This window comes from Triturus cristatus, chromosome 7 (genome assembly GCF_964204655.1).
Source record: "Triturus cristatus chromosome 7, aTriCri1.1, whole genome shotgun sequence".
Classification (NCBI taxonomy): Eukaryota; Metazoa; Chordata; class Amphibia; order Caudata; family Salamandridae; genus Triturus; species Triturus cristatus.
Window position 1 is genome coordinate 1525441578 of NC_140590.1, and position 27477 is coordinate 1525469054.

At 41.6% G+C, this 27477-nt stretch overlaps 1 protein-coding gene across 2 annotated transcripts in view; it reads left to right on the forward strand.

Moving 5' to 3' along the window:
* LOC146812303 (protein spire homolog 1-like) overlaps positions 1-27477 on the forward strand; it is a 197437-nt gene that overhangs the window by 21471 nt on the left and 148489 nt on the right. For both annotated transcript variants that reach the window (XM_085614578.1, XM_085614576.1), the window contains exons 4-5: positions 13364-13444; positions 17945-18007. In XM_085614578.1, the coding sequence (XP_085470704.1) occupies positions 13364-13444; positions 17945-18007 (144 nt within the window). The remainder of the gene's footprint in view (positions 1-13363; positions 13445-17944; positions 18008-27477) is intronic.

The following is a 27477-nucleotide window of genomic DNA, read 5'->3' on the forward strand; positions in this document are numbered from 1 at the left end:
ACAAGGTGAACAAACCGGGACAAGAAAGCTGCTGAATAAGAAGGGACAGGAGTGACAAGCCAACTGATGAGCAGTAGGCGGGCTGGGAGTCCACAGAAGGCTTTAGCAGCCAGGCCGCTTGAGCTTTCTGGTACGCTCCACATAAAGGCAATGTTGGGTCCCTTTGTTGCAGATGAACAACATTTTCCTAAACATTGCCTTTTGAGATCTGCTTTTCTGTAATCATTGTACCTTATCTCTGATACCTGTTGTAAATCAATAAAATGATAGGGTGGGTTGCCTTTTTTTTGGAGGGGTACTTGTCCAGGCACCATCGGCATTGCTAAGTGGTTTGTAACCATTGTACTTTAGTTTCCTCAATTGTTCCGATGCTTTTACTTTGCAAAATTGCAAACATGCCAGTTTTTCCCCTTTGGTTTCTAGGACAGTTTAGAAAACCGTTTGATTGAAGCACAGTGGCACTTGTTTCTCCAGGGACCACACCTGGTTCTTTGTGTTCAGAAGTCAACATTTGTTTTATGTAAGAGTGTGGAAAGTTGGTGTTGTGTTTTTTTTAAATTCATTTTTAATTTTCATTTTTTTTAATTTTATTTTCATCGTACTGGACTTGGCAAACTTTGCAAAGAGCCTAAGCTAAAATGTATGAGAACTTTACAGTATAATTTCTGCAATAGGAGAATTCTCCTGGAAATTTGCGGGTGGAACTTCTCCTGCAATCAAAGTTGGTGGTAAACTAGACTAAATGATCAGATGGGCAGATGCAAGGACGAAGACGGTAACTGCACTCAACCTTGGGTATATTTACTTGTATCTCCTTTTTACGTCGGTATTGCAATCTTTGAAGCACATGCACAATGTGTGTGTCTCACAGGGAATATGAAATTTTACGAACATTCTGGGGCAAGGAATCCACATTGGGCTATTTTACAGCTTGGGGGTAGAGTTCCCTTGCTAACAGTTCAGACACAATATTGACACCTATAATATTGACCTACAAAAATATCGAGACACTAATATTGCATACAAAAATATAGACTACATATAATTACCATTAAAATCATTCGAAAAAAATCAATAACTAATATTGAATACAAAAATCTGAAAAATAAAACCTAGAATTTAACAAATCTCGACTCCCAATATTGACAACATATTTAAATTGCGTAAATATCTAAACACAAAATACACACATTAAAATATATACCATGTATAAAATATCCATTAAACCAATAACCTATATAATTTTATTATATTTATTAATTATAAATTAAAAAATGATTTAACGAATAACATTTGCCACCATTAAATTACTAAACCTATATTATATGCTATGAACTAAGGGGCTGATTAGTTTGACGGGGAAACCGCCCCCAACAGGCTGTCTGAGGCAGTCTCCCCACCATCCTAATCAGCTTTTCCGCCTGCCAGATTTTGATGGCGGGTGGTGTGTAGGCGGACAGATAGCCCGACCGCCACGCATCTGACTGGCTCCTTGAGCCCGCCAGTACCACAGAGGGCCTCCCAATCCCTACAATGGTGACGTGCCTGGCAGGCACCGCCGTAAGAATTAGGATGGTCCCTTCCCACCAGTCTTTCAATGGTGGTTCACCCGGCATGGAAAGGCTGGCGGAGATGGACATTGGGGGCCCGTAGCATGGCCCCTTTACCCTGGGCCCTTTTCTTTGGGTGTGGGGGGCAACAGATCCCTGTACCAAGTGACAGGCACCGCATTGGTGGCCGTCCCGTAGTACAGGGATGTTAAACATCCCTTTTTTCCATTGTGGCGGGTGCTGCAGCACCTGTCATAATAGAAAACCTGTACAATGCGACTGCCATGGTGGCGGTCACATTGTGATTTGGCCTGTGGGACCCCGGCACTGTCGGGCAATCCCTCATCTCCGTTAGAGTGGCGGGCAGACATAAGCCCGCCCGCCATCATAATCGGGCCCTAGTTTTTCAACATACGGAAAGCCTCTTCCCGACAGTCTCTGATTCGGAACCGACCGGCTTGCGGTCGGCAATTTCGACTGACCGATTACGATGCGACCGACACTTTTCAGTTGGATTCCCATTGTTTCTTATGGGAGCTCGTACTACGCCCATGAACCAGCCGTAACACAGGCTCCTATGTGGGTGGGGGTGTGTGTAAAACCCTGCAACCTGTCGCAGGCACACAATGGTGCCTGTCACAGTGCAGAGTTTTACAGGGGGGTACCTTAGGTACCCCATCGGCCACCAACTTTAGGCTGCAGGGGGGACTAGAGGGTCCTGCCAGGGCCCCCAAAGTCACTATCCAGCAGCCTTTCCATGTTAGAAAGGCTGGCGCGGAAAGGCTGTTGGAAACGCATCGTAATCCTGACAGTAGGAGCTCCGTCCATAGGGGGTTGCTGTGTGGTACTGATCGACGGGAATACTGCGCTTCTTGGTTGGAACCAAGTTGGAATGACCAGCCGGTTCACGAACACTGTAATTGGGTGGTCTGATTGTAAACTGGCCGAGTCGGTCGGAAGAACTCTGACGGGAAGATTCAGACTGTCAGGCGAAGGCTTTTCGCCCGATATCATCATCCGCCCCTAAATACAAAATACTCCTCCAAATAAATGAGATTCTTTAATTATTTTGACAGTTATGTGCGTTTAGAAAACCAGTCCTTATAACAACCAATAAAATAAAAGTATAAACAACAAACTTATAGAAACGTTCAACTAACTAAAACAGTAGAAAAGGAGCCAATAAACAAAAATTACCTGACAAGTGAAAGTCTAATCATTGTATTTACTAATTTCTATATACATATACAGTATAACCATGAAATGAAAGAAGGGGCTGAATTCATATCCTCTCAAAAAGGGAACATTTTGCTCTGTTACATGGGCTACACTTACAGCCAGGAAAGATCATCTAACCATATTCATTGGAAATGTACCAAATGTGACTCTAATTCCTGCTAGGGAAGCGCAACAACTAGGGAAACTACAGTGCTAAATAAACATAACCACCCCAACATCACGGAAATAGAAGTTGGGGTGAATTTTGCTGAGCATTGTTGGTGGTCCGCAACACTCCTGGCTGGTAACAAAGCTCTATGAAACATAGTAGGTCCTGACAAAGGCTTTAAACTGAAAGCACATGGCCAAGTCTGGCTGAAACTGGTTTGGTTCTTTTTGTTTGTTGTTGGCACAATACAATTGATTAATCACAGATAGATAGATAGATATATAATATTCAATGGCGACCATAGTTAGGATCCTGTTTCCACAGGAAAATACTTCTTGTACTAATACCTTTATTGCACTGTTTTGACGGATCTTCACAAAACTTTTTTAAAAATCCGTTAAATGGGGTCTCAGTTTCTCATTCATTTTTCCATAGGAACTTCAGACGCCGCTACAGCCTAAACGTTTATACACCTTCGGCAGAAAGCTAGATCTTGGCCCAAAAAGCATGCTTTTTGTGGTTTCGTGTACATACTTTCAGTAGCTTTTTGAGCGATTCATTCCGAAATATCCTATATATCATGCTGCAGAGGCTCACCGGCCTCCACAAATCTCATGCCGAGATGAATAGTGAAAAAGGTAAAAAAGAAATAAAATTTATTTAAACTTTTTTTTTTTTTTAAAACATGGGGGCAGGGTAGGGATCCCACATAGACACAAACTTTTTTTAGGTCTCGCCTGAGCCAGCGCATGCACTGAGCTGGCAAGACATTTAGTAAATGGGCTTCAAAAAGCCGACCACAGCTTTGTGTGGCCTAGAGCGTGCAGTTACGCGCACAGTTACGAGCACAGGCGCCATCTGGCTTTCCTGTCTCGTCATGGTTCATTAAGTGTATTGCTCGCAGGCACCCTTACTGCCCGCAATCGCGATCACTTTCACGGCCGCGCGGCCAATGCTTGTCTTTATTTCCTTTTAGCGGGTGCCTCCTCGCTCGCACCTCTGCCCGTCACTGCTTCTGGCGCCTGTCACTCCGTCTGAGCACACTCACTGAGAGTAATGGACATCTGCTTTTAAGCAATGCTTGTTTTATTTGCCGATTGCTTTGGTGTTAAAATAAAAAAGAACATTGTAATTGTATATGTGGCAACATGCTCCATAATTTGTATTTTCTTGTCCCATAATTTTGCCATTCTTGCCACACAACGTGTTTTTTAAATGCCGCAAACTTTGTGTGGGGCCCTTATCACACTCTGGGGACTCACAGAAGGGGGATGTTAATTGAGACAAGTTACCATCCCCAAACTAATTTCTGGACGTGGTCGCCTATCGCCACCTGCAGGCCAAAACTATAATATGTGTGCTGTAATCATATGTAATCGCCACAAGAAAGATCTGAATGGCGTCTGATCGGGTTGAACGTGTGATTTTAAGGAGTTCTGCCTATAAAAGGTATTCCCTGTTCTTGTTTCCAAACATCCTCTCTTCATTCTTCCCTGGTTTGTCACCCTTCCATGCTCCATTCCTTCCTTCCTTCTTACATATTCGCTCCCTCGCTTTCCAACACTCTTCTCCGTTGCCACCGCGTTTCTTAATTTCCAGCCTGTCGTTACCCTTTCTCAATTTCTATCCTGCTCTGTCACCATCCCTCTTCCCCCTTAGACCTACCATCCTATCTTCTGTTTCATCCCTTTCTTTATCGGGGTATCTCTTCTTTTTCTTTGATGCTCTCCCGAACTATTTTCTGTCCCTCTCGACCCAATCTACCGCTCTTTCACACACTCTCATGAAGCGCCTTTTCTCACCGTCTCCTGCTCCCTTGACATCTTTCTCTCCTCTCTTAGACACCTTGTTCTCGCTGGTCTTTTTCATTCCAGACTCTCTACCCATGCTCACGGGCTCTCCCCACTTTTCCTCCCCTCACTCTCCCAGAATCTCCGCGTGAATGAGCCAGGACATCATACATGGTCTCACTAGCTCCTCCTTTTCTCATTGCTTTCTCTATCTTCTCAACCTCAGCTCTCTTCATCTCCACCTTTTTGTCTTTTTCATTCCAGTTTCCACCACTCTGTCCCCCTTTACATCTCCTGCTCATAACTCTCTGAACCCTTCTCCCTGGTCCTATTTCTACTTTGTGCTTTCTTCGCCCCCTTTTCTCCCTCACTTCACCATCTTCTCGGACCCTCATCTTCTCCTCTTTCCTTTTCCTATTGTTATATCTGCATTGTCCTTTACCATCACTCACTCCCTTAAGTTGTCGCCTACCTCTCTCCCACTTTATATGCCTACCCTCTTCTGACCGCTCCTTTCGTCATACCTTTCTTCCCCTTTATAGCCCATCTCTTTATCCCGCCCGTCTTTCATATTCTACCATTTTTCCTTTTTTACATGTCCTTCCATCATTCTCCCTTCATAAATTCCTTATTGTCTTGCACACTCTCCAGCCCCCCTCTGCCCTTACCAATCCCACCTCTTTCATCTCTAGTCGCACCTCGCCATGACACTTCTCTCCCACCTACTCCATCTTCAATGACATCACTTAATTTCAAGATCCTTTGATGTTCCTAAACACACCTTACCCTCAGCCGACTCCCTCACCCAACCCCCTCACTCTTTCTACCCACTTACTTCACTTCCAGTCACGCTCTCCCTCCTGCTCCTTCTCGCCTTCCTCTGACTCTCCATCTGCCTTTTCTCTGCCTGCCACGCCCTCTCTAGCCTCTCGTCAACAGTCAAACCCTTCTTTCTCCCCCCTCTCTCGCTCTTGAATATCCCCCCCCCCCCCCCCCCCCCAGCCCTTCTCACTCACACAGATATCTAAGCCTCTGAAACCCATTTCTGGGGAACCTTGGTAAATTGAAATTGCATTTATATAACACTTACTGCCCCTGACGAGGTGCTGAAGCGCATTACCCTGGGCAGCATGCTGCTACAGAACCCAAGGTTAGTTGCTAGTCACGTTATTGGTTATTGGGGTTAGTTTAGTGACTCAAGCAACTATTCCATGCATTCACTAGAATTTCCTTGGGGTAGATTAAATAAATGGCAGTTGGGTGTTAACATTAGTGGGGTGGGGGAGTGGTTGAGTTATGCGAGTTGATGCAGATGTTTATTGGGATTCTTCACGCTGATGTTTGGTGGGATTAATAAAATACAGATGAATGCAGATATTCTGAACCCTTTCCATGTTACAAGCAATAGGCAGTTCTCTGGCACAGCCTCCTTGTCCTAGCCTCATCGCAGCCCTGGGCCCTTTGTGCAGCACACCACTCACTGGTGGTGTTTCAAGACCTAAACCTTTCCATCAAATAGAAAACAAGCATTGGCATAGCCAATAGGTCTTGCCTTTGGGACCTTATAAGTGTTTAGCCATACAGCAGTTGATGTTGTTGCACCACGGATATTGTGCTGCATAACTAAATACTTATAAGGTCCCAAAAGCGAGACCTATTGGCTATGCCAATGCTTGTTCCATTTTTATTTTGTGACCAATGTGTTTCGGATACACCAATCTGGCAAAATTAAATAAGAAGAAAAGCACTACTAAAATAACCCCACCCATCTCCTGAGGCTCAATCCCTGTGTCTTGGAAGTCCACCTCGGGGGTGGAGTGTTGTGTTCTGGGCTGACCGAATGTAATGTGTTGTCTCAAAGCAATGATTGAAGGGGGCCAACCCAAGTTAGTTAATGATAGAAGGTGCTGGATGAAAGCCAACTCATATATATTGTAAACCATAGGTGTTACAGGTAGCTGGGTTGTGAAGTTGGATGTAATGAGTTGCTTTTTAACTGGTAGCCAATGTAAAGATCTTTGTCCTGCTGAAATGTTCTGTTTTGCAAAATTTAGTACAAAATGTAGTGTCTCATTTTGCATGTGCTTCAAGTGGGCTTGTCAGCCTTTGGAAGTCTAATACAAATTGCAATTTGGTAATCAAAATTTGATTATAGTGTCTCAAATTTGTTATTCTCATGAATGTGTGACAGAGTACATTTCAGCCTTCAAAGGCTAAGGAAAATCGACCAAACTACATAGTTTAAAATTAGCTCTAAACTGAAATTTGCATCCCAATCGACTTTGTCATTGTGACAGCAATTTTAGAATGACTCATTATTAGTTCATTTTTATTTCTTGTGTATGATTTGTTTTTATTGGCTATATACTGTGACTGAGTTTGAAAATTGTGAAAACCTAATGATCATTACATGGAAGGAGTCCTGTTTGCTGTGGATCTCAACCAGTGTATTCTATCTGATTGGCTCCTAGCTTCCTCACTGGTCCGCTATCTTCATGTCTGTTATGACCAGGCCAAAATGTATGCAGGGTAATCTTCTCGTATTCCTCTCATGATACGTAAAGCGATTGCCTGTGAATGCTTTCAGTCTACATTGTGTAATCGTAGGTGATCTCACACAACTATTCAATTGTTGGAGGTACTTTGTTTTGTTGCTTTTTAGGGTTAGCTTGATGGCCCTTTCCTCATCACACCTTATATGATTAACAGAAAAAGACCATTAAGAAGCAGTACTGAAAGTGGCTTTGCCTCTGCCCACATGCTTCTATTCCTGCCTGCTGACTTGACTGGGCACATTTCTGGGCTTCCACTGAGAGTGCTTGTAATGCACAGATTATTCTAAATAAAGTAGGTCTGAGTTCATTATGATTACACCCTAATAATCAAGGCTGTAGACCCGATTGGGTCATTGGGAAAGGTATGTCAAATGCTATGGGTCTGATCTGTTTGTTATGAGAAGTTATGATAAATGCACTAGGCTTGAATTGTTTACTGTGAAAAGCTTGTGTTCTAGCTGTTTGGGCTTTGTCCGTGGGTTATTAGTGTGTTTAAATCCTGTAGACATAGGAACTGCAAGTAGGAGTGCAGGGGCTGCAGTAGCGCACCCCAGATAATTAGTTGGAGTTCAGATTATGTGGTTTGTCCAGTACAGGCCCATTGTAGTTTTCCCTATGTTATCACAAGCACGCTGCATTCTTTATTTTGGTTTGCACACTTATTTTGCTTTGTGCCACTCTGTACTTTCTCACAGAACCTACTGTTTTTGCGTACTGTTCTTTCCTGGGATTTAGTCTGAACGTTGTAGACCAGGTCAAACAGAAATGCCCCTTGTTCTGTTTTGGTCTGGCTCTAGCACATAGACAAAACACACAAATGCAGCTGTTTGGGAACATGTATTTTTTCTCATATACCTATGCACAGACATGAAAACAGACAGACGAAATCGTGACTACACCTGAGATCTAGAACCTTAATTTGTGCATGCTAAGGTAAGGGCTCTGCTGCTAACACCTAGAGATCTTCTGATAGATAATCACTTTGCTTCTCTAGAAGTGCAGGGGTGTTAGTTTGCCATGTCTAATATCATGACTGCTCTTTTTATGATTTATGGATTACTTGGTATGTTGACCACATTTTGTTCTTCATACGTATTGTGGCGCATATGCTGCATACTAGAGCACAATAGTTAAAATAAATATTTAAAGCTTTTCTCGTCTCTTCTATCAGACCTTTTTATGAAGAAGTACAAGTGTGAGAGCGAAAGGGTGTGTCCTGTCACTGCAATTCCTGAGCGTGTCGGGAGTGCTTTATTCTGAGGTGTCTAATCACTTGTTCCTCTTTGAGTGAGTAGGAGGGCAAGTGAGACACTATAGCTAGTTGGACCCATGTTGATGGTACTAAGGTGGTAGGATGACTCCGTACCTCCCTACGAGGGCTCCATGTTTCCAAGCATAGTTCTGTGATTCCTCAGAATACCTGCAACAGTGAATGAGCAATAAAGTTGCCTTTTAAATTAAATTTTTACTGTGTCTCATTGGCTGTGCATTCAGAGAGGTCAAATATTAGGCTGTGTCTTATGACCAATTGCTCTCTATTCTTTTAGCATGGAGATTGCTGTTTACTTTTTTTATTTTATCTGACTGCAAAGTTAGAGCATTTTGTAATTGAACTATCAGAAAATCTTAGTACAAGGAATGTGAAAGGATTGCCATTGTTTACTCATGCACAACATTGGACATCCCAGTAAAATAACTGTCTAAATATTTCAAAATGTATCAGAAGTTAGTAAAACACAAATTAAGCACTTTTTCTGTAAAAAGTGTGATTGAAACAAAGATTTTAATAGGATCAAAATAAATAAAGACTCTTTACTCTGTGATATGCAAAATATAAATATTTACTCAAAACAGATTTCCAAAGATTATAGTGTGTGCCCCATGTAATTTTAGCAGTTTAAGTGCACGTCTTTGCAAATTTAGTGCCCATTTAAATGAAAAAACATGCTGTCTTTGCGACTGCTCTAAAATTCACTGGCCACATTCTTATCACTCTCCTGCTAAATTGGCGCGGCTCATTTGTTACACTTGTTCTTTACATTACACTTGTGTTTGTTTTCCCAATCCCAATATCTTCAGTTATAAGATTGATACAAGCACCCCCACTCTGAAAACTGTTCTACCACCACTGCCTGTGGACCAATTGTTTCTAACCTAGATTCCCACAGAGCGATAACTAGAAGAGCTATAAGAAGTAGCACTAAGAGCTGCTAACGCTCCGAGCACATGTTGATCTTCTCTACAAGTATTTGATTGAAAAATAATTGTTAGTCTGCCGAAGACATAGTTTCATTGCTCATAACCATCAGGGACATCAGTAAAGCAGGTGTCAGATCAAATACAATGGAAAGGGACTTTGTATGGTGTTACCCTGTGACCAATAGAGTATGAGAATCCACACTTCAGGGGGGTCCAAGTTCACTCCAAAGTCTTTGGATATCTGATATATGGAAGCTAGGGCCCACCATCCTATTTTGCAGGGGCCCGCCATTTTGTGTTCAGGCACTGTAAAGGATTTCACATTGTGAAATCTCTAGTAAATATTGTTGGAATCAGTTTTGTTTTGACCTGCTTGCCTAAAACTATATTGGGAATTTTTACATAGTGCACTAAATGCAATGGGAGGGTTTTTACATTGTAACCGCGTTGCCAGATACTATTGGCCGGTGCTTTACATTGTGATTCCACTGATAAATGAAGTAGGGTGGAATTTTAGTTTGTCATCTCCATGGCAAACATCCTAGGCAGAGGGTTTATATTTTAAATAATTTGACAAAACTGATATGGGTTTTACATTGTCAATTCTGGCAAATGTAATGGGAAGCAATTTAATTGATTTTCTTTTTTTTTTTTTTTTTTTTAAATTGGTTACAGATACAGTAGTCTTCTCATTTAACATAATAATGAATCACTTTAAGTCCAGTAGATTTAATCTTTTGGACTGTAAAAAGCCTTGTGTGTTCGAGTAGACCCATTTTGGACTATTGCCTTTTTTATGATTTTAGTCCGCAGATACACAAATATTCACTGGGTACCTCCTAGACCACGAAAGGCGGCCTCATTGACAAGGATAGATGCCGCATGTGTTTGTTTCTTTAGGGTATGCAATTTGATCTCTGGTTAATCTGCAAGACCCCTGTTGGAGAGGCTTCAATTTCCACCTGAAATCTTGGCTACTTTTATCATTTTTATTGTTGTATTTAGATGGGTTTGTGTAAAGAACTTTCCAGTTAAAACACACTGGCAGAGGTGATGGAGCAGACTGTTTATAGAGTTAATTGCCCTCATTGTGATATTTCTTTAGTGTATGTGATACAAACAGAGTTTAATTGGGAAAGCATCTGGGTGGGGCGTTCTAATTTATAATTGAATCTGATGTATTTTTTAATTTTTTATTTTGTATTAATCTATTCTATTAGGATTCTATTTTATTATTTTTATATATTATATTTTTTTCTATTGGTATTTTATTAGTATTATATTCTTTTGGTATTATTATTATTAATATTATTATTAGGATTTATTTTTCGTTTTGATTTGTAGAATTTAGTTGTGTGCCTTTTTTAAAGAACTTTTCCATTTTAAAGAAAAGGCATTGACTTATTGAGTATTAATGTTGTGCATTGCTGTACTGAGTTTCTAGACCATAGCATCTTGCGTGGCGGGGCCTGGACTACTCTGCCCAGCTACCCTTGGAGATAATTGTTAAAAGGGGCACTTTTTTCCCGGTTTGAGGTTCTGAAATGCAGAAGCCCCACAACACCAGGAGACCCATCTCTATTAAAACAATTGGAACTAGAAGTATCTAACTGCTGTGGGACTTCCTTAACTGGATTTCACAAAAATAGAAAACAGCATTGCAAGCTCTCTGATAAATATAACAAGAAGGGCTTTTACACGGCAGCATAACCTGGTTATATACGATTAATACTCTGGCAAATGCAATAAAAGTGGTTTGGCATTATTAGCTCTTAGACAAACTAAAAATCTTAGGCAGGAGCTTTTACATTTTTAACTACTCAACAAATACAATAACTGGAAGAGGATTTACAAAGTGGCTTTTCTGACAAATGGAACAATACCATGTCCCCCCCCCCCCCCCCCCCCCCACCCCCGAAAATACTTGCTTTTTCAAGGGAGAGTTTTTAAAAATTCATGTGAATGTACAACTTGAGTCTTTCTAAAATGTTTGGTCTCTACAGGAAGTAAACACCTGTTTATTTCTTTTTACATTAAAGCCAACAGGCTTGTTTAATTGATTATTAAATGTGAAGTTAAAGGCATTTTACATTGTGAACATGACATAGCCTGTAGGCTTTTTTAGATTGCGAAAAAACTTGTTTTTCTTTAGTCCGTAAGACATCTGGTGCCAAATTATCATATGGCACCTCACAGATAAAAGAAGCCAACTATTTTTACAGGTTTTGTAGCCCTTGTTATATTTCTTTAGGGTACTTGATGTGAACCTTGTTCATCTACAAGGCCCCTAAAGGAGGAGTTCCAATTTTTAATTCCACCTCAATCTTGTAAATATTGATAATTTTGAGTGTAGTATTTAGTTCTATGTGCATTGAAGTACTTTCCTTTTTAAAGTAAAAACATTGCTTATATTGTGTTATTTTGTATGCTGCGGTGTTATCAATTTTAGTCCACAACTCCCAAGGCCAGCCTTAGACTGCCCAGCCTCGATGCTCTGAGAGAACACTTTTACATTGTGAACTTTTTTGACAAATCATCTAGTAAGGGGTGTTTGCATTGTGAATTCTGGCAAATGCAAGACGAGAGGTCTGAACATTGGGAACTTCTTTTCTTCATTTTCTTGATGAATATCATATTGACAGGTTGCACATTTTTTAACACTACTTTATAATCCAGTCCTGTAGTGAAGGTGGTTGTGGAGCAGTCTAGTTTTTACTGTGCACACTTGTCATTTTATGTTTATTATTAAGTTGTGTGTAAATTAAAACACTTTTTGTAAGCAAAAATGTGGACCTTGTCCTACTTAAGATTATTGTGCACTTTGTGGAGTTCTTTATTTAACCCAATCAGTAGCTCTAAATTGTTCTTTTGACTTTACTTTTTTGACTTATGCTATTGATATTAAATTCCTGATAAACAAAGTGGTACTAACTCTGACACCCCACCCCCAGATCTTCAGGAAGATCTTGTTTCAGCCTCATGTTTGATCAGTAGTAGTCTTATTGAAGTTGGCTTAGATAAAACGGGGGTACCAATACTCCTTCAACCTAAACCTCTGATTGGTAGTCCTTGACTCTCGTCACCACTCGCACTCAGCCCTTGCTACTCTGACCAAATATTTTGGTGTTAGTATGGAAGACGATCTTAACTTCTGCCTGCATGTCAACAAGATCGCTGATACATGATACTCCTTTTTGAAGAATTTAAGGAAACCTTTTCCTTGCCTCAGACGAAGGGCGAAGGTTGGTCCAGGCAGCTATCTCATTCTTTTTGGCTTCTTGGAATGTAGCCTAGCTTAGCTTAACTAAATATTTTAAACTGTCACCTTCATATTGTGCAAAATGCAGCTGTCACATATTTTAATGTACCACCGCACATTTGTGATGAATGCCTGCTGTTCTCTAGAAGTGCATAAACAATGTAATTTTCTTTTTTTATATAAAGGTTTTTAACATGTCGCACAAGGCACTTTCTAGTACCTGGTACTTGTCCTGAGTGTCTCCGCTCTCTGATTCAGCCCTATATGCCGGCTCACATGCTCCACTCCTTCTCATGCACTCTTGGTTGTGCCCATATTCCATCGCACCAGAGCAGGTAGATGCTTTTTCCTAGGTTCTTACTCCTATTCCAATAACACCAGTGGTAAAACACTCTCCGTCTGGTACAGGGTGAGCGGTATTCCTGTATGAGTGCTAGTACAGCACGTTAAAGCCAGATATAGTGGCATTGGCATGCTTCTTTTATAGGTGTTGAGTGAGGAAGGGAGCTAATGTTTGTTTGACAGGTCTGCATTCACAGACGTCTACGCTTTACTCGTAATTGGATGTTGAAAAGTAACAACTGTTTATTTTATTTTTTGTAATTTTTTTATTTGTCTTTTAGGTCTGCGAAAAGCGCTTGGTTAACCCTTTGGAAGCAGAAATTTACTACAAAGATGTGTGCCAAGTAGAATTTTCAAAGAAGGCAAGTATTTGCAATATACAGCTAAATTGCAAAGGACCTTTGCTCGTATTGGCTTGCCTCCCATATCACTAAAGCATCCCAAAGATAGCATAAGCTACAAAACCATGTAATGTACTAGTCCGTATTCTGGCTTTTCTTTGGTGTTTTTTATCTTTATTAAATCAGATGTCTACATTATTTTGCTGGACCTCAGACTAGTAGTAGAGCTCCACAGTCCACACACCATCCCCCTCCCCTCTTTCACCCCTCGCTATCACCTCAAGGTACCACTGAAATGTTGGATAAATATTCTGTAGCTAGGGACATGCCAGGCTAATCCCTGGGAATATTTTGTGGCTTCCAAGACACAGGATAGTTTTACTGAGTTATTGGGTCCATACCCCGTGACTTGTGTACCTTTTTAGTGAGCGATCAATCTAGAGAGCCCTGGTGGACAATTGATTTGAATTGCCTGAACAGGAACTCCTGAGTTTTACTTTGTCTGGTAGAGTTAGGTTCCAGGGCTGTGCCCTGAGTTGTCTGCTTTTAGTCCTGGGTGGATAAAGAAAGTTTTCCACTCTCTCATTTGGGGCTTTCCTACATAATTAAATTATAATCGCCCTCCACTTCCCCCTCCCCATAGCACTTAGTGTACAACTCAGTGCATCTCCTAAACACAGCCACCTAATTAGACCCTACTCTCAAAGAATTATTGCTTTTTTTTATTTCTATCCTGAGGTGTGAGGATGTGAAATTAGGGAGTTGATTTGTCTATTCTGCCCATTGCTGGGCTAGTGCAGCATTTACCTTTTAATTCACAAATTATTTCTTATATTGCATGATTGCTTGGGAGAGTGACCTGGGTGGACAACAAAGGCCATCCTAGAAGGTTCGAGTAGTAAACTGCTTTCCTAGAGATGTTTACACACTCCACACCAGAACCATTCTGAATAAGGAACCACGTACACAACATTTTAGCAAGTATTGGTATCAGCCACTAATATTAAAGTGCTGCAAGAATAATTTTTTGACTTCACATATCAGTTACCTATTAATGTTAAACGTATTAATTTGAAAAAACAAGATAGGATGTCACTAGCTGTCTGAACTATAGAGCAATAAGCTAATGGAAGTGGATTAAAATGTTTGCGCTATTCATGAAGCATTTTGTGGTGGAAATTACAGGTGATTCCCATTCTCCCTTTTTAATGGCTGTTAGATCTGGGTGTCTCTAGTTGGCAGGGTATGTACCACTGTCCAAGTAGGGACCCTTGCTTCTAGTCAGGGAAAGGGGGATACACTGTTAAGATAACCCCTGCTCACCCTCTAGGTAGCTTGGCCTGAGCAGTCTAGGCTATCAAAGGCAATGTGTAAAGTATTTGTACCAACACTCACAGTAACACAGTGAAAACACCACAGATTTACTCTACACCAGTTTTAGAAAAATAAGGTATCTTTACTAAAAACTTCACAAGACCAAATACTACAGAAAAACCAACATACAATTAAAAAGGTTAATTTAAAGATAGTTCAAGAGTTTGTAGAAAGTACTCCAGGATGTAAAAATCAGTGTCCTGCACAATGCGACTCTCAATGCACAAAATGCGACACTCTCGTGCACAAAAGCTATAACAATGAAGATGGCAAAGGCGATGCGATACTCCTGAGACCTTGGGGAGGCTTTGCAGTAGCCCTGCTTCACGCAGCAGAGGTGGATGTGCCGGCTCCGATCTGTAGGGGGAGGATGCGATGACTTTGGCTTTCGTTGCGTAGGTTTCTTAGGGGGAAGCTTCACGCACAGGTACGGTGCGACGCTCTTCGATGGGGCGCGATGCGCGGCGTTTATTTCTGGCGCCACAACCCTCGATGCGCCACGGGACCCTGCGTCGACGCACGCAGCGACTGGATACTTTCACGCACCGGCAGTGGTGCGGCCTGCAAACTGGTTCTGTGACGACCTTCGCAGTGTCAGTAATCTTCAGGCACCGGGACGATGCTCAACGCACTCGGCGATGCGGGGACTCAAGGTGCTGCGATGACGCCGCGATGAAATTCTTCTTGCACTCTCGATCTGGGACTCGCAATCTGATGATGCGACCCTCAAACGGATGATGCGATGGGTACCAGTTACTCTTGTTCACGCTTTCTGCTTTCCAGCTCCCAAACACAGCAAAACGACCTCCTGAGGCCCCAAGACTAGGCAAGCACTCCAAGGCAGGTCGGAACTCCCTCAGCAGAGTTCCAGGGGAGCTGGTGGTGAAGTCCTTTTGTTCCTGGGACTTCTTAACAGGGAGCCAGCTCTCCTCAGGCCCTTGGAGATCAGAATTTAAAGAAGGGGACACAGCAGAGTCCTTCCCCTCTCCTTGGCAGCAAAACAGCAGGCAGGCAGTCTTCTCTTCTTCAGTTCCTTCCAGCTTTCTCCTTGGCAGAGGTTCCTTCTTAGTTCCACAGTGATCTAAAGTTTAGGTTTCTGGGGTCCTCTTCTTATACCCCTCCAAGTCTTTGTCTCTCTTTGTTTCAGTGGGGGGATTCCCCTGCTCAAACCGGTTCCTGGGTGTGCTCTGCCCTGGAGCACCTGGTTCCTTTCAGAGTGAGGGGCAGGGTCGTTGGACGCTCAGCAGGAGGTGGAGCCTTCTTTGTGCTGGCAGAGGCAGAGTCCTCAGCCTGGCCAGCAGGGGGTAGAGCCGGCATTGTGCTGGCAGAGGCAGCCCTATTCAAACCCAGGGGCTACTCATCCCACCCATCTAGAGCAGATCTCCCTATTCATCCTGCTGCTGACTCATCCAGACTCCTGGAGCCACCTAGCCCATCACATGACACCAGTCAGCCAATCTGCACACAGGAAGGTTAAACAGGAGAATAGCTACTTTCTAAAAAGTGCTATTCTCACACAGTGAATTTAAAAACCATCTTTCTAAAAAGATGTATAATTTAAATTCTGAACACAAAGATACCAAACTTGGATTTTCTATCTTGCCTTTAGGGAAAGATAGGCATGTAAACAGCCTCCCCCATTCTGTCCTATGGTAGCCTCTCAGCAGTGAAAAATAACAATGGCTGTAATTCACTACCAGGGCATGTTACACACCTCAGCATATGTCCTACCTTTCAGATACACTGCACCCAGCCCAGGGGGGTACCTAGGGCCACCATAGGGATGCCTTACATGTACAGAAAGGGAAGGATAAGGCCTGGTCAGTGGTTGCACTGGCCAGGTCAAAATGACAGTCCTGGACTGCACATAGGCACTGCAAGCAGGCCTAAGACGACATTTTAGCGCTACTCCTGTGGGTGGCACAATCAGTGCTGCAGCCCACTAGTAGCATTTGTACTACCAGCCTGGCACTCTCAGTGCACTTTACTAGGGCCTTGCAGGTAGAACAAATATGCCAAACATGTATAGCCAATTACATCACAATTTTCCTAGGGAGCACTTGCACTTTGACACTGATCAGCAGTGGCAAAGTGCCCAAAGCATCCATACCAGTAAAAACGACATACAGCATAGCATCAAAAATACAGGAGGTAGAGGCAAAAAGTCAGGGGTAACCACGCCAAAAGATGCCAGGTCTATCTATGGCAGATGGGGCATTTATGATATTGGAGAATTTCTAGAACTAGTGGATTTAAATAATGAATGTATTGCCCCCTAAGCCATGGTGAGGATCAATGCACAGAAGAAATCTGGCTGGATTAGTTTGTCTTGTCTAGATTTGGTGCTTTCAGATTTTTGGTTTTGTTAAAGTATTCAGACGTACAAGGAATGCATGGTCCGAAATGGTGGTTAATGGATTGAAGTTAAAGGATTTTGAATTAATTTGAAGTGCTAGACTAGCATGTCACCATTCTACTTTTTTTCTTAAATAGTAACTCTTGGACATTGAGTTTTATGAATTATCTTGTCATAAGTGCCACTATCCAGAAAGAAAAAGGGTGTTAAATATTTTGAGTTGTAATCCAAACTCAAGGTTCTCATGTAATGAATGACTTGCAGAGGTAGGGCTTGCTCAACTTGACCATGTTTTTCAGGGAATCCATTTCATTAAGATAAGTATATGTGCCACAATAAGTGTACTAAAGACACATGAATTGCTGAACTTTCTACATGTTTTTAATGTTCTCCCTTTACCACTTTAAAAAAAATGAGATTTAATGTGTTTTGGACAATTTTTTTAGTAGCGATTAAAACATTTACAAATCCCTAAACGGCTTCTTTTTGCTAATATATCGAATAGTTCTGGTTTCCTGAATCTTGGACGGAAAAGTAGCAATTGTCAATAGATCCTCTTCCGTGAGTTTCTGTGCTAGCCCATGTACATGGATCTATCTACATCTAAGATTCCTATTGTAGTAAAGTACCCTGGGGAGGGGATATTCCACAAACCTGTGAGAAGCTGTACTCCTTCATAAAGGAACTAGTCTACGGAGAAACAACTCTGCTGAGTTGGTAGTTGTGCGACTTCGTCTTTGTACACAGTTGTGGATAAGCTTTATTTACAGTATTGTTGTTGTCTTCAACAGTGCCCAAGAAAAACGTACCTGGCAAAACTGGAGATTGAGCCACCAAGAACTCTGAATGACTGGGTAAGTTTTCATTTCATTCAGTGGTCATAATGCCAAAGGTTGCCTTCAGTCATTCAACATTGCTCGTTTGATGAATATAATCAAGGAATTGTTGAGAACTACTGATCTCAGAATGCACTTGAAATGAAGTAAAAAAAAATGACTAATAACGAAGGTGACTACTTGTGGCTGAAACTATAAGGACTCTATGTATTTTTATAGTGTGGGTTTTATCAAATGTTCAAAAATGTTCACGTATTTTCACTTTTATTTACTTGTAAAACTACACTTCCGAAGAGGACTATGAACATTTTGGGTGGAAGTGACGTAAAAAAACAAAACAAAAAAATAAAGTAGAAAAACATTAGCACTGGTAATATAGGGTGGCAATGCTAAATATATCCTGTGAGCAAGGTCCCTGCGGGACCGAAACACGAAGGTATGTTATTCGTACTGTATACCGCTTACTTTTATAATTAAAATGAGCAAATTGGAAATCCACCTATGAGTAAGGCTAATTTCCTTTGCTTGGGAAAACTGATATATATAATCTCCAAACCAGTCCCACCTGCAGCTGCTGAAATTGGGCGGGTGCCTCTGAGAAGCGTGAGGGTAGGACTCCCGTTAACATACACAGTTCCAAGTACGGAGCACTTACAGGGAATCCATTAAAATAAAAAAAAATTGCTGACACGTTTCGGCGATAATGCCTTTCTCAATGCACCAAAATGTATATATGAAGCACACACTATTGCGTTTGTTTAAATAACATATGCACTCCCCTCATTGGTGGAATTAAAATCATGGCCAAAGAAACGGGACTGTGATCACTTTGCGGTCGTTTTGGCCACTATGTTCATGCGGCTAAGTATCAGTACTTATGATCATAATTCACAGCATGTAGGCTCGACTGCCACAATGAGCCATCTCTCCCAATGGGTAGGTACCGGCACAAAGACAATGTTGCCATCTCAAACAGTCCCAACATTATATCCTGCCATGCTTGGGCTGAGCCGTATCTGTGCGCCACCTATCCCTCGCCTGCAGATGGATTGAAAGTCAAGATGTGTCCGTAGGCATCAGTCACTTTACTAAATGCCATGAATTTGCATAACTCATGACCATGTGGTCGACGGGTGATCTACACACACAGTGAAGATAATTATTCATATCGAATGCCTAAAGTAATAATACTACATGAATACAATATAAAGTGCAATCGCAACACATCTCCTTTGCATAGCATAATATTACTTGTTTCTTCTCTATCCTATTTCAGGACGTTACTACAATAAGTAGGTGTCCCCAATAATGCAGTTGCTGAAAAATGTAATCTTTATGCCAAATAGGGACGTGATGTTGTCGCGGTTGGATACCCAAATCCTTTCGACTTCCTGGTCATGTAGGTTCTAACAATACACAACTGCTCCCCAACACTGAACCATTGCACTTAGAAATCCTTTCCATGCTCCATACTTTGCCATCCTCCAAAGTTATAATTTTGGCGTTCACCTTGGTTACCCTCAATGGTTTGGATAACTTACTGACCGCACCCCTAAAAAATAGGGTTTTTTACCACCACCCAGTCTCCTACGTTCCACTTCCTATCTTTTGCACGATGTTTACACTCGTATCTTTTCTTGTAATCATCTTGGTGCTATCTGAGCTTCTTCTCCACTGTCTTGATTACCTCACCGTGTTTTGATGCCTCCACCTTATTTCTCCACCCCCGTCCCCAGCCAAATGGGAAATAACTTAGTACCCAAACGCCTGCCTTTGAGCAAAAAAAAGGGGGGGAAACCCCTGTAACTGAATTAGGCAGAGTATGATATGACCACTAGATTTCTAACCGCAGCATCCACTGGTACACCAGACACATGTGCTGATTGAATGCACTCTTAGAATTAGGTTTACCCTTTCAGCAAGGCCATTTGCTTTAGGACACAACAGCGCAGGTTTTAAATGGACAGCCAACAAATCCTTTAAAAGTTCCTTCATTTTGTCTGAAGTGAATTGGACACCATTGTCTGTCTGTCCTTAAGGGAGCTAGGTATCTCCTCCTGTCATGAAGTTTGGAAAGTATTCAATCAAACCCAGGGTTGTAATGTGAATGACTACCTTGACGACGGTCCAGTGAGAATAGTAATCTACTAATGCAACCATGAACTTCCCCACCCATCTGGAACTTTTGAGTGGACCTATAATATCTAACCCAAGTTTGTCCCGTGGTGTGGTAGGAACTGTTACAGGGGACAATGGCATTATTCTCATGTTTGCCATTTACACAGCATGTAACACATTCTCTTACTTTTGATTCCACCATACTGTCCATTCCAGGAAACCAATTTTGTGATACTACGACCCAAGTGACCTTCATGAGCCAAATCCACTGTTCTATCAGTTACATGCATCACTTAAACGTATAAGTTTATTGTCCCACATAATCATGTCCTTATGAATGTACAATTCATGTCTTACTTCCCAAAAGCAACGGAAATCCTTCTGCAAAACTTTAGATTTGGGCGGTCACCCTTGTAAAATTTTGTCCTTCAGAGCCAAGAGAACATCATTTTTCAAGCATTCCCTCCACTCTTCCCTGGTTATACCTGGAAGAGTCACCAGTAAAAGTGAGTCCTCCATACACATTCCAAGGTGAAGGAGATAAGCAATCGGCCACAGAAGTTTTACCTGGAACGAAATCAGTTTATAAAGTTATAGCTCTCCAGACACAACATCCATTCCAAAAGTGATCTCTCTGTAAACATGAGAGAAGGGAGGGTCTGAGGGAAGTTTATAGACCTGCAAGGGTTGGTTCCCCAAACATTTAATATACACAGGAAACCCTTGGGTCTAAATTACCAACCAAACAGCGAAAAAAACAAATTATCTAATTCTTGTGGGGAAATCCCTTTGTTAGAACGAAATCTCTCACCCACTATGGTGGTATGCTTCATCATTGGAATTTTCCTCATGATGTTAAAACCTATTCCCACTGCGGGCTACAAACCCCTCGCTGAGAGGGAGGAGCTCAGGGATGTTTTATTCCTAGATTTTTAGGATATAAAAACGTTATTTGCTCATTCCTGGGGCCGGGATTAAAAACAGATGTCTATTACCTGCAGTTATAAATTACCACTGCCGGTGCTCTGTTTTTAATCCTGGCCCCAGGAGCAAGCCAATAAAGTTGTTTTTTATTTTTGTACCTGGTAGCTAGTTTTAATATCACTACCCTCACTGTTTATACATATTTGTTTGCGCTGCGCCCTCTACTCGCCCTCTTTCTTCTCATTGCAGGATTTCGTATATCCTAAAAACTAGGAATAACCTGAGCTTCTCCCTCTCAGTGAGATTTGGTTGGTTATTTAGACCCAAGGGTTTTCTGTGTATACTGTAAAGTGATTTCTCCCCTTGGTGAAAAAAAATATAAGTTTGTGGGTTGTGATCGGTCCTCAAAGTGAAAGGTAAACCGCACAAAAAGAACCGAAAATGAGTTTTAGCCCAGTAGCGGGCAAGAGATTATCTTTCTATTGTAGAGTAATTTACTTCAGCATCTTTCAACAAACTTGGTGCAAATGAAATGACACTCCCCTTGCCATACACAACCAGCAATTAATGAATAAAGGAATGATGCAGCTTATAAAGTGCACGGATGCCCGGAAGCCTCTTGCCGCTATGTGGAGCAGAAAAGAGCTGACTATATCCTGAATAGTATTGTAGGAGATCACTGATTAAATAGCCAGGTTTTGAGTTGCTTCCTAATATCCAGGCGTGAGGAAGCGGTTTTCAGTTTGAGTGGCAGACTGTTCCAATGAAGAGCCGTGATTCTAAAAAAGCTTCTCCCCCCCCCCCCCCCCACCCCACCCCCACATGGCGAATTTTAAAAGAAGAAACCTTTTATAAGTCTGGCTGAACTGGAACACAAAGTTCTGCCTGGTGTATACCACTCAAGGGTTTTCTTAAAATAGGCTGGGGCTTTCCCATGGATAACCGGAAGCCAATGCGATTGTCTAATGGAATACCTTAGTGAGATTTAGGACTTTTTAGAAGGAATCATGCAGCCGCATTTTGAATGGAAGTGAAACTTTTGAGAGGCCAACATAAGACTATTACAATAATCCAGTTGTGATAAAACTAAGACAATAAGCAGAGCTTTCAGAAGATCAATCGGAAGAAATGTTTCAATTCTCTTGATAATTCTAAGGCAGTTAAAGGAGGAGGAAGTGACCTGTTGACTTGATCTTCATATTTTAACTCCCTATCCAAGATCCCCAGGTTTTTCACTTTGGACATTGGCGCCATGCCCATATCTGAGGGCCACCAGTTCAACGACCAGATGGACGGATTAATGCCAAACTGGATGACCTCCGTTTTTGTAGAGTTAAGCTTCAAGCAATTGCTAGCCAGCCATCTACTCGCAGCACTCGTGCATTTAATGACCGTGCTACGGGAATAATTTTCACTTTTCACAAGTGAGACTAATATTTGTCATCGGCGTATGACACCAGAGACAGGCCAGAGGATTTATTCAAGGAGGCAAGCAGTGTAAGCAAGATTAAACCGGGAAGGGGACAGGGAAAAGCCCTGAGGAATCTGGATCTGAGTTAAATGCACCAAGTGATACCACTGGTTTACGTCCCAAGAGAAAGAGCTTTAGCAAGGCCAGTGCTGTGTCTCCAATCCCCCAATCCTGCATACGGTCAACCAGTATCTCATGGTTGACCATATCAAAAGCCGCTGAGAGATCCAGCACTAGTATCTGGATCGCATTGCCTCTTCCATTAAGGGAAGTTCTGATTTCCTCTGTGACCAGAGCAGTTTCGGTACTATGATTTTTCTCTAAAAACCAAACTGTGTATCCTCTAAAAGATGATTAACCTCAAAAGAGGAAAGTTGGAGGGTCATCATTTTCTCTAGTTTAGCAGGGTACGGAAGCCAAGTTATGTGTCGATGGTTGTTGAGATCCAGAATGATAAGATTAGGTTTCTTTACAAGAGGAAGCACTGAGGCTGCTTTCCAGGAAGTAGGGAAAATCCCGGTGTTAAAACGCGGTGGAGAAGATAATGGAGATGCACCTCTTCCCTTTCCACTCACGTACATGGTTAGAATAGATTTCTTGTTTTGTCAATTTTCTGGGGATGGTGCCCCAATTATGGCTTGATTGTTTAACCAACTCAAAAGCCTTTCCACAAGCCTCTTCCTACTCAAAATGTGTTTTTTTTAAAAAAAGATGTCTCATAGGTGCAGCCTGATCAGCAACATTCGTAACAAATTTTGCAATATGCTCCACTAAACCCATAAAGGATTTGAGTTCTTCTTTTAGTGGGTGAAGGTGCCTCCCTGACTACAACCACTAAATCTATTTTTGGTTGGATTCCATCTTTGGAGATGTTATGACCCAAATAACTGATGATTGCACACAGTCTGCATTTATCAACCATGATAGTTAAACCTGCATTCTTTAGAGTGATGAGAACTATGTCCAATGTAGTATTGTGATTTTCTACAGAATTGTCATTAATTAACATGTCGTCCTGAAAGTAAAAGACGTTCCTGACCTCTTTACAATTGGCTCATTACCCTCTGGAGGATAGCTGCCGCAGATGCTGAACCTAACCGCATCCTTTGGAACTGGAATGCACCAAATGGTACGATAAATGAGATTTTTTAAATCTGGATCTCAATTTGATGGGTCAAGGAAAGGTCAATTACTCTAAAATAACTCTAATCACTTATTATTATTCTGAACATTTAATTTTTGTAACTGGAAGTCTCTCCACCCAGATGTTATTTAAATCCCTTAATTCTACACAAGCTTATGCCTCTGCCTCCAGTCTTCTGAGCTAAAACAATGGGAGCATGCCACAGTAAGCTTTCAATATGCTTGATTATTCTTTGAATCATCAACCTGTTCAATTCTTCCTCCATTGGCTCGCGCATAAGATTAAGAATAGGTCTTACTTTGTGTACAATAGGAACTGCATTTTTATTTTAGTATAATTTTGGGTTGAACATTTATTAAATGTCCCATTTTTTCAGTAAATACCTCTGGGGTATTTTATGGAACCTTATGTCCATATTTTCAATGGCCACAACCGGTTCAGCACTATTTGAATCTAATTTAATGCCTAAATCTTTTTGATACTGAAAGCCAGGTAAATCTCCCACCCCCCCCACAGTCCTTCTCTGCAACATAAATCCTGCCTACAGTAGAGCGGTCTTAAGAGATGCACGTTTCTAACATACCCAACAATGGTATAGCATCTTGAATATAACTACCAGGCTTGATATATGCACAATTGAGAACATAAACCTTATTTCCCAACTTCTCTTCAAATGTTTTACGATCAATAAAGGTATATGGTGAGCATGAGTCAGCAAATGCCGTCCCCTTTGCCTCATCTAGCCGAGTTTCACAAATGTCATTGACACAATGCCATCCTCTATCATATCTGACTTAACCCGGAAAACAGAACTGTTAGCACCGACATCAGTCTCCTCTATAACATGAATTTGCATGTTTTCCATCTCTCTCCACGTGCAAAATGACCCTTTTTGTTGCACTGCCTACATGTACTTGACTTTGTCAGGGAAATTAGACTATTGGCTAAATGGTTATAGTTACCACAGTGATGCCACTTCTACCTTTCCCTGCCTCTATTGTCAACAAGTTTATTAAACTGTGTTGCTTGGTTTTTCCTGCCACTATTTCCTTCCCTGTTTGTTTCTTCACTAGTAGAATGGATCTTCACTACATGTACCCTCTAAGACGCTTTGCCTTGTTTCATCTCTTTGATACATTCTGCCTTGTGAGCAAGCCCTTTTAGCTAAACCTATGACCTCTTTTAAATCTGGATTACAAGCAAGTAACTTTTCCAGCACCCGAGGATTATTGGCACACCTCACCAACTGGTCTCTAATGAGCAAGTCGGATAAAGAACGGAATTCACGTAAATTGGCCCTACCCCTTAAGCAACTAATCTAACTAGTGACCTTCTCCTCTTTACCTTGAATCCTGCAAAATAACGTATGCCTTTCCAGCACTATATTTAATTTTTCCCCCCAAAATGCTCTTCTAACTTGAGAAAAGTCATTGTATATACATCCTCAAGGTCCTCATCTTCATCCTGCTCTTCAGGGGGAGATGTTTCCAAATTTTAATAGAATCTCCTGCCCTGTATTCTGACTGAGAAAACAGCACTTTGTATTGCACATTGAGCACCCCCCCTCCAATACAATTGGAATACATTTTTCCATCCTTCCATGGTATGAAGATTCACCTACTTCATCCAAATTGGTGGTGGTTAGGCGTTATTTGTGACAGCCATGACGTATTCGCACTGAGCACAACAATGACTAAATTGTATTACAGAATAAACCATATTCAAGGGGTGTTCCGTAGTACCGTTGAGTCACAGGAAGCATATGGAGAACCTCAAGGTGCAGGCACTGTCCGGACGATGCCAACAACTTTAAAATCAGGAGTACATAATTTATTTTATTCTTTTCCTTTTATTATAATACTGCTTTGTTACTCGATAAACCACTGGTATGCTTGCAGAGTTGCTGACCGAGGACCAACGAGTCTAAAGTTACAGCAGTGCAGTAAACCTTAAAATGGTGGGTGCCAAAGCTCAGCATAGACTGTCTGTTCCCCCGCTCCCCATCCCCCCCCCCCCCCCGGTCCTGAAGAATTACTATTTATCCATTGCTGTATCTGTGATACACTCACCTCTGCACACGCCAACCCTGACACAGTCCATGTCGTGCATCACTTGTACCGGTTTCCTCACAGATCCTGCTTGGTGCAGCTTAAACCATATGTCTTTATATTTGTATTTTGGAACCACCAGTTGTGACAATGTGTTGGTAGAACCAGTTCAGTGTCAATACTTTAGCAATCTTCACCTTGCATAGGATTTACACACCGCTACACAAAAGGGGCACAATTCTTCAGTCGATCAATCATTCTTGCGATATTTATACCGTAATCTCACACAAAAAAATAACTGACCCTTGTGCCAAGTCTTGCAAAGCAGGATTATAGCGTTTGTCGTACCTGACTGAGGAATACAGGCAACACCCTGCAATGTTGCACTGATTGTGCCAACTCAGCACAGAATATGACTTGGAATTATAAGCAACGGTGCGTACAGGTCCTCCTGTCAGCCGAGAAATCTCCTCCGCTATTGCTCCACCGAAGTTGTGGTTCGCAATGAAGACCGGGGTGAGGTTGTGAGCAATCCTCTGCACAGCTGGTTCTACGCCCAAAAAACCACCAGTGATGAAAGTATGAAACTAGTGGTTGTTGAAGTGAAGATTTTAAAGACTAATGTTGCACAACCTCAAGGCACATCAGTACCTCAGCTGGAGTACGTTCAGCTGTCACACACTCCAGATAGAATGCCATGAAATATGCTATACCCAGAAGGGAAGGGGAAAATGGGAACATACCAAGTGTTACGTAACTGGTGCTATGTAAAGCGCTCTGATACCTGATTGGAATCGGGTCAAGTTCGCGCTATAAAAAACTCTGCAAAAAAAAATATAGATATGATGTATACCTTTCATCTAAATATAGAGTGAAGATAATTGTTCATGACGAATACCTATAATAAGCATAATAGATAAATACAATATACAAAGTGAAATCTGTGTGCATGTCTGACACTCATTCGTATCCAGAATCAAAATTAAACTAGCATTGGCATAGCCAATAGGTCTCGCCTTTGGGACCTTATAAGTGTTTAGCCATGCAACAGTTTTTGCTGTTGTACCAATGATATTGTGCTGCATAACTAAATACTTATAAGGCCCCAAAGGCGAGACCTATTGGCTATGCAAATGCTTGTTCTAATAGGTTGGTATAACGTGGACAAGGAGATGCATTGCTGACCATTTAGAAACACTGAGAAGTAGGCTTGGCGTTCCTTGCTACACAGTAATCTTTGTGTTTCATTAATCATTCCATCATTGAAGTATAATGCTGTCATGTCTATCGGTCTAACGACTAACAAGGGGCACAGAATGTCACGTGAAAGAGTGTTATACACGGCTCTGTGGCCTGGGGCATCTCGGGACAAACTCAATTGTTGTAGGGTGCATAAGAATATGGAAACGTCAGTTGTAATGGAAGATTTTTTTTTAATTGTAATTACATTTATAGGGTTTACTACCCCTGACGATTCGCTTAATCTCTTCTTCAATGAAGTATGCCAGTTGGACTCTTGGCTTTGAGAGCACAGACCCTTCAGCTTTGTTAGTGAGTAGTGACCAATTACCTCCTAAAAGTAGCAGAAGTCTCCGGTCCCCATTGAAAGTCACTGAAGTATGCGGTTTAGATCAGAGGTTTTGTAAAGAACTCAAACAGCCAGCTGGCTCCTCAATGATGTCCCCCAACTACAGTCACAGCAACTTAACTTCATACTTGCTGTCAACCATGCAAAGGGACGTTTCGTGAGAAGAGTGAAGCGTTAAATAAATTATACAGTGAT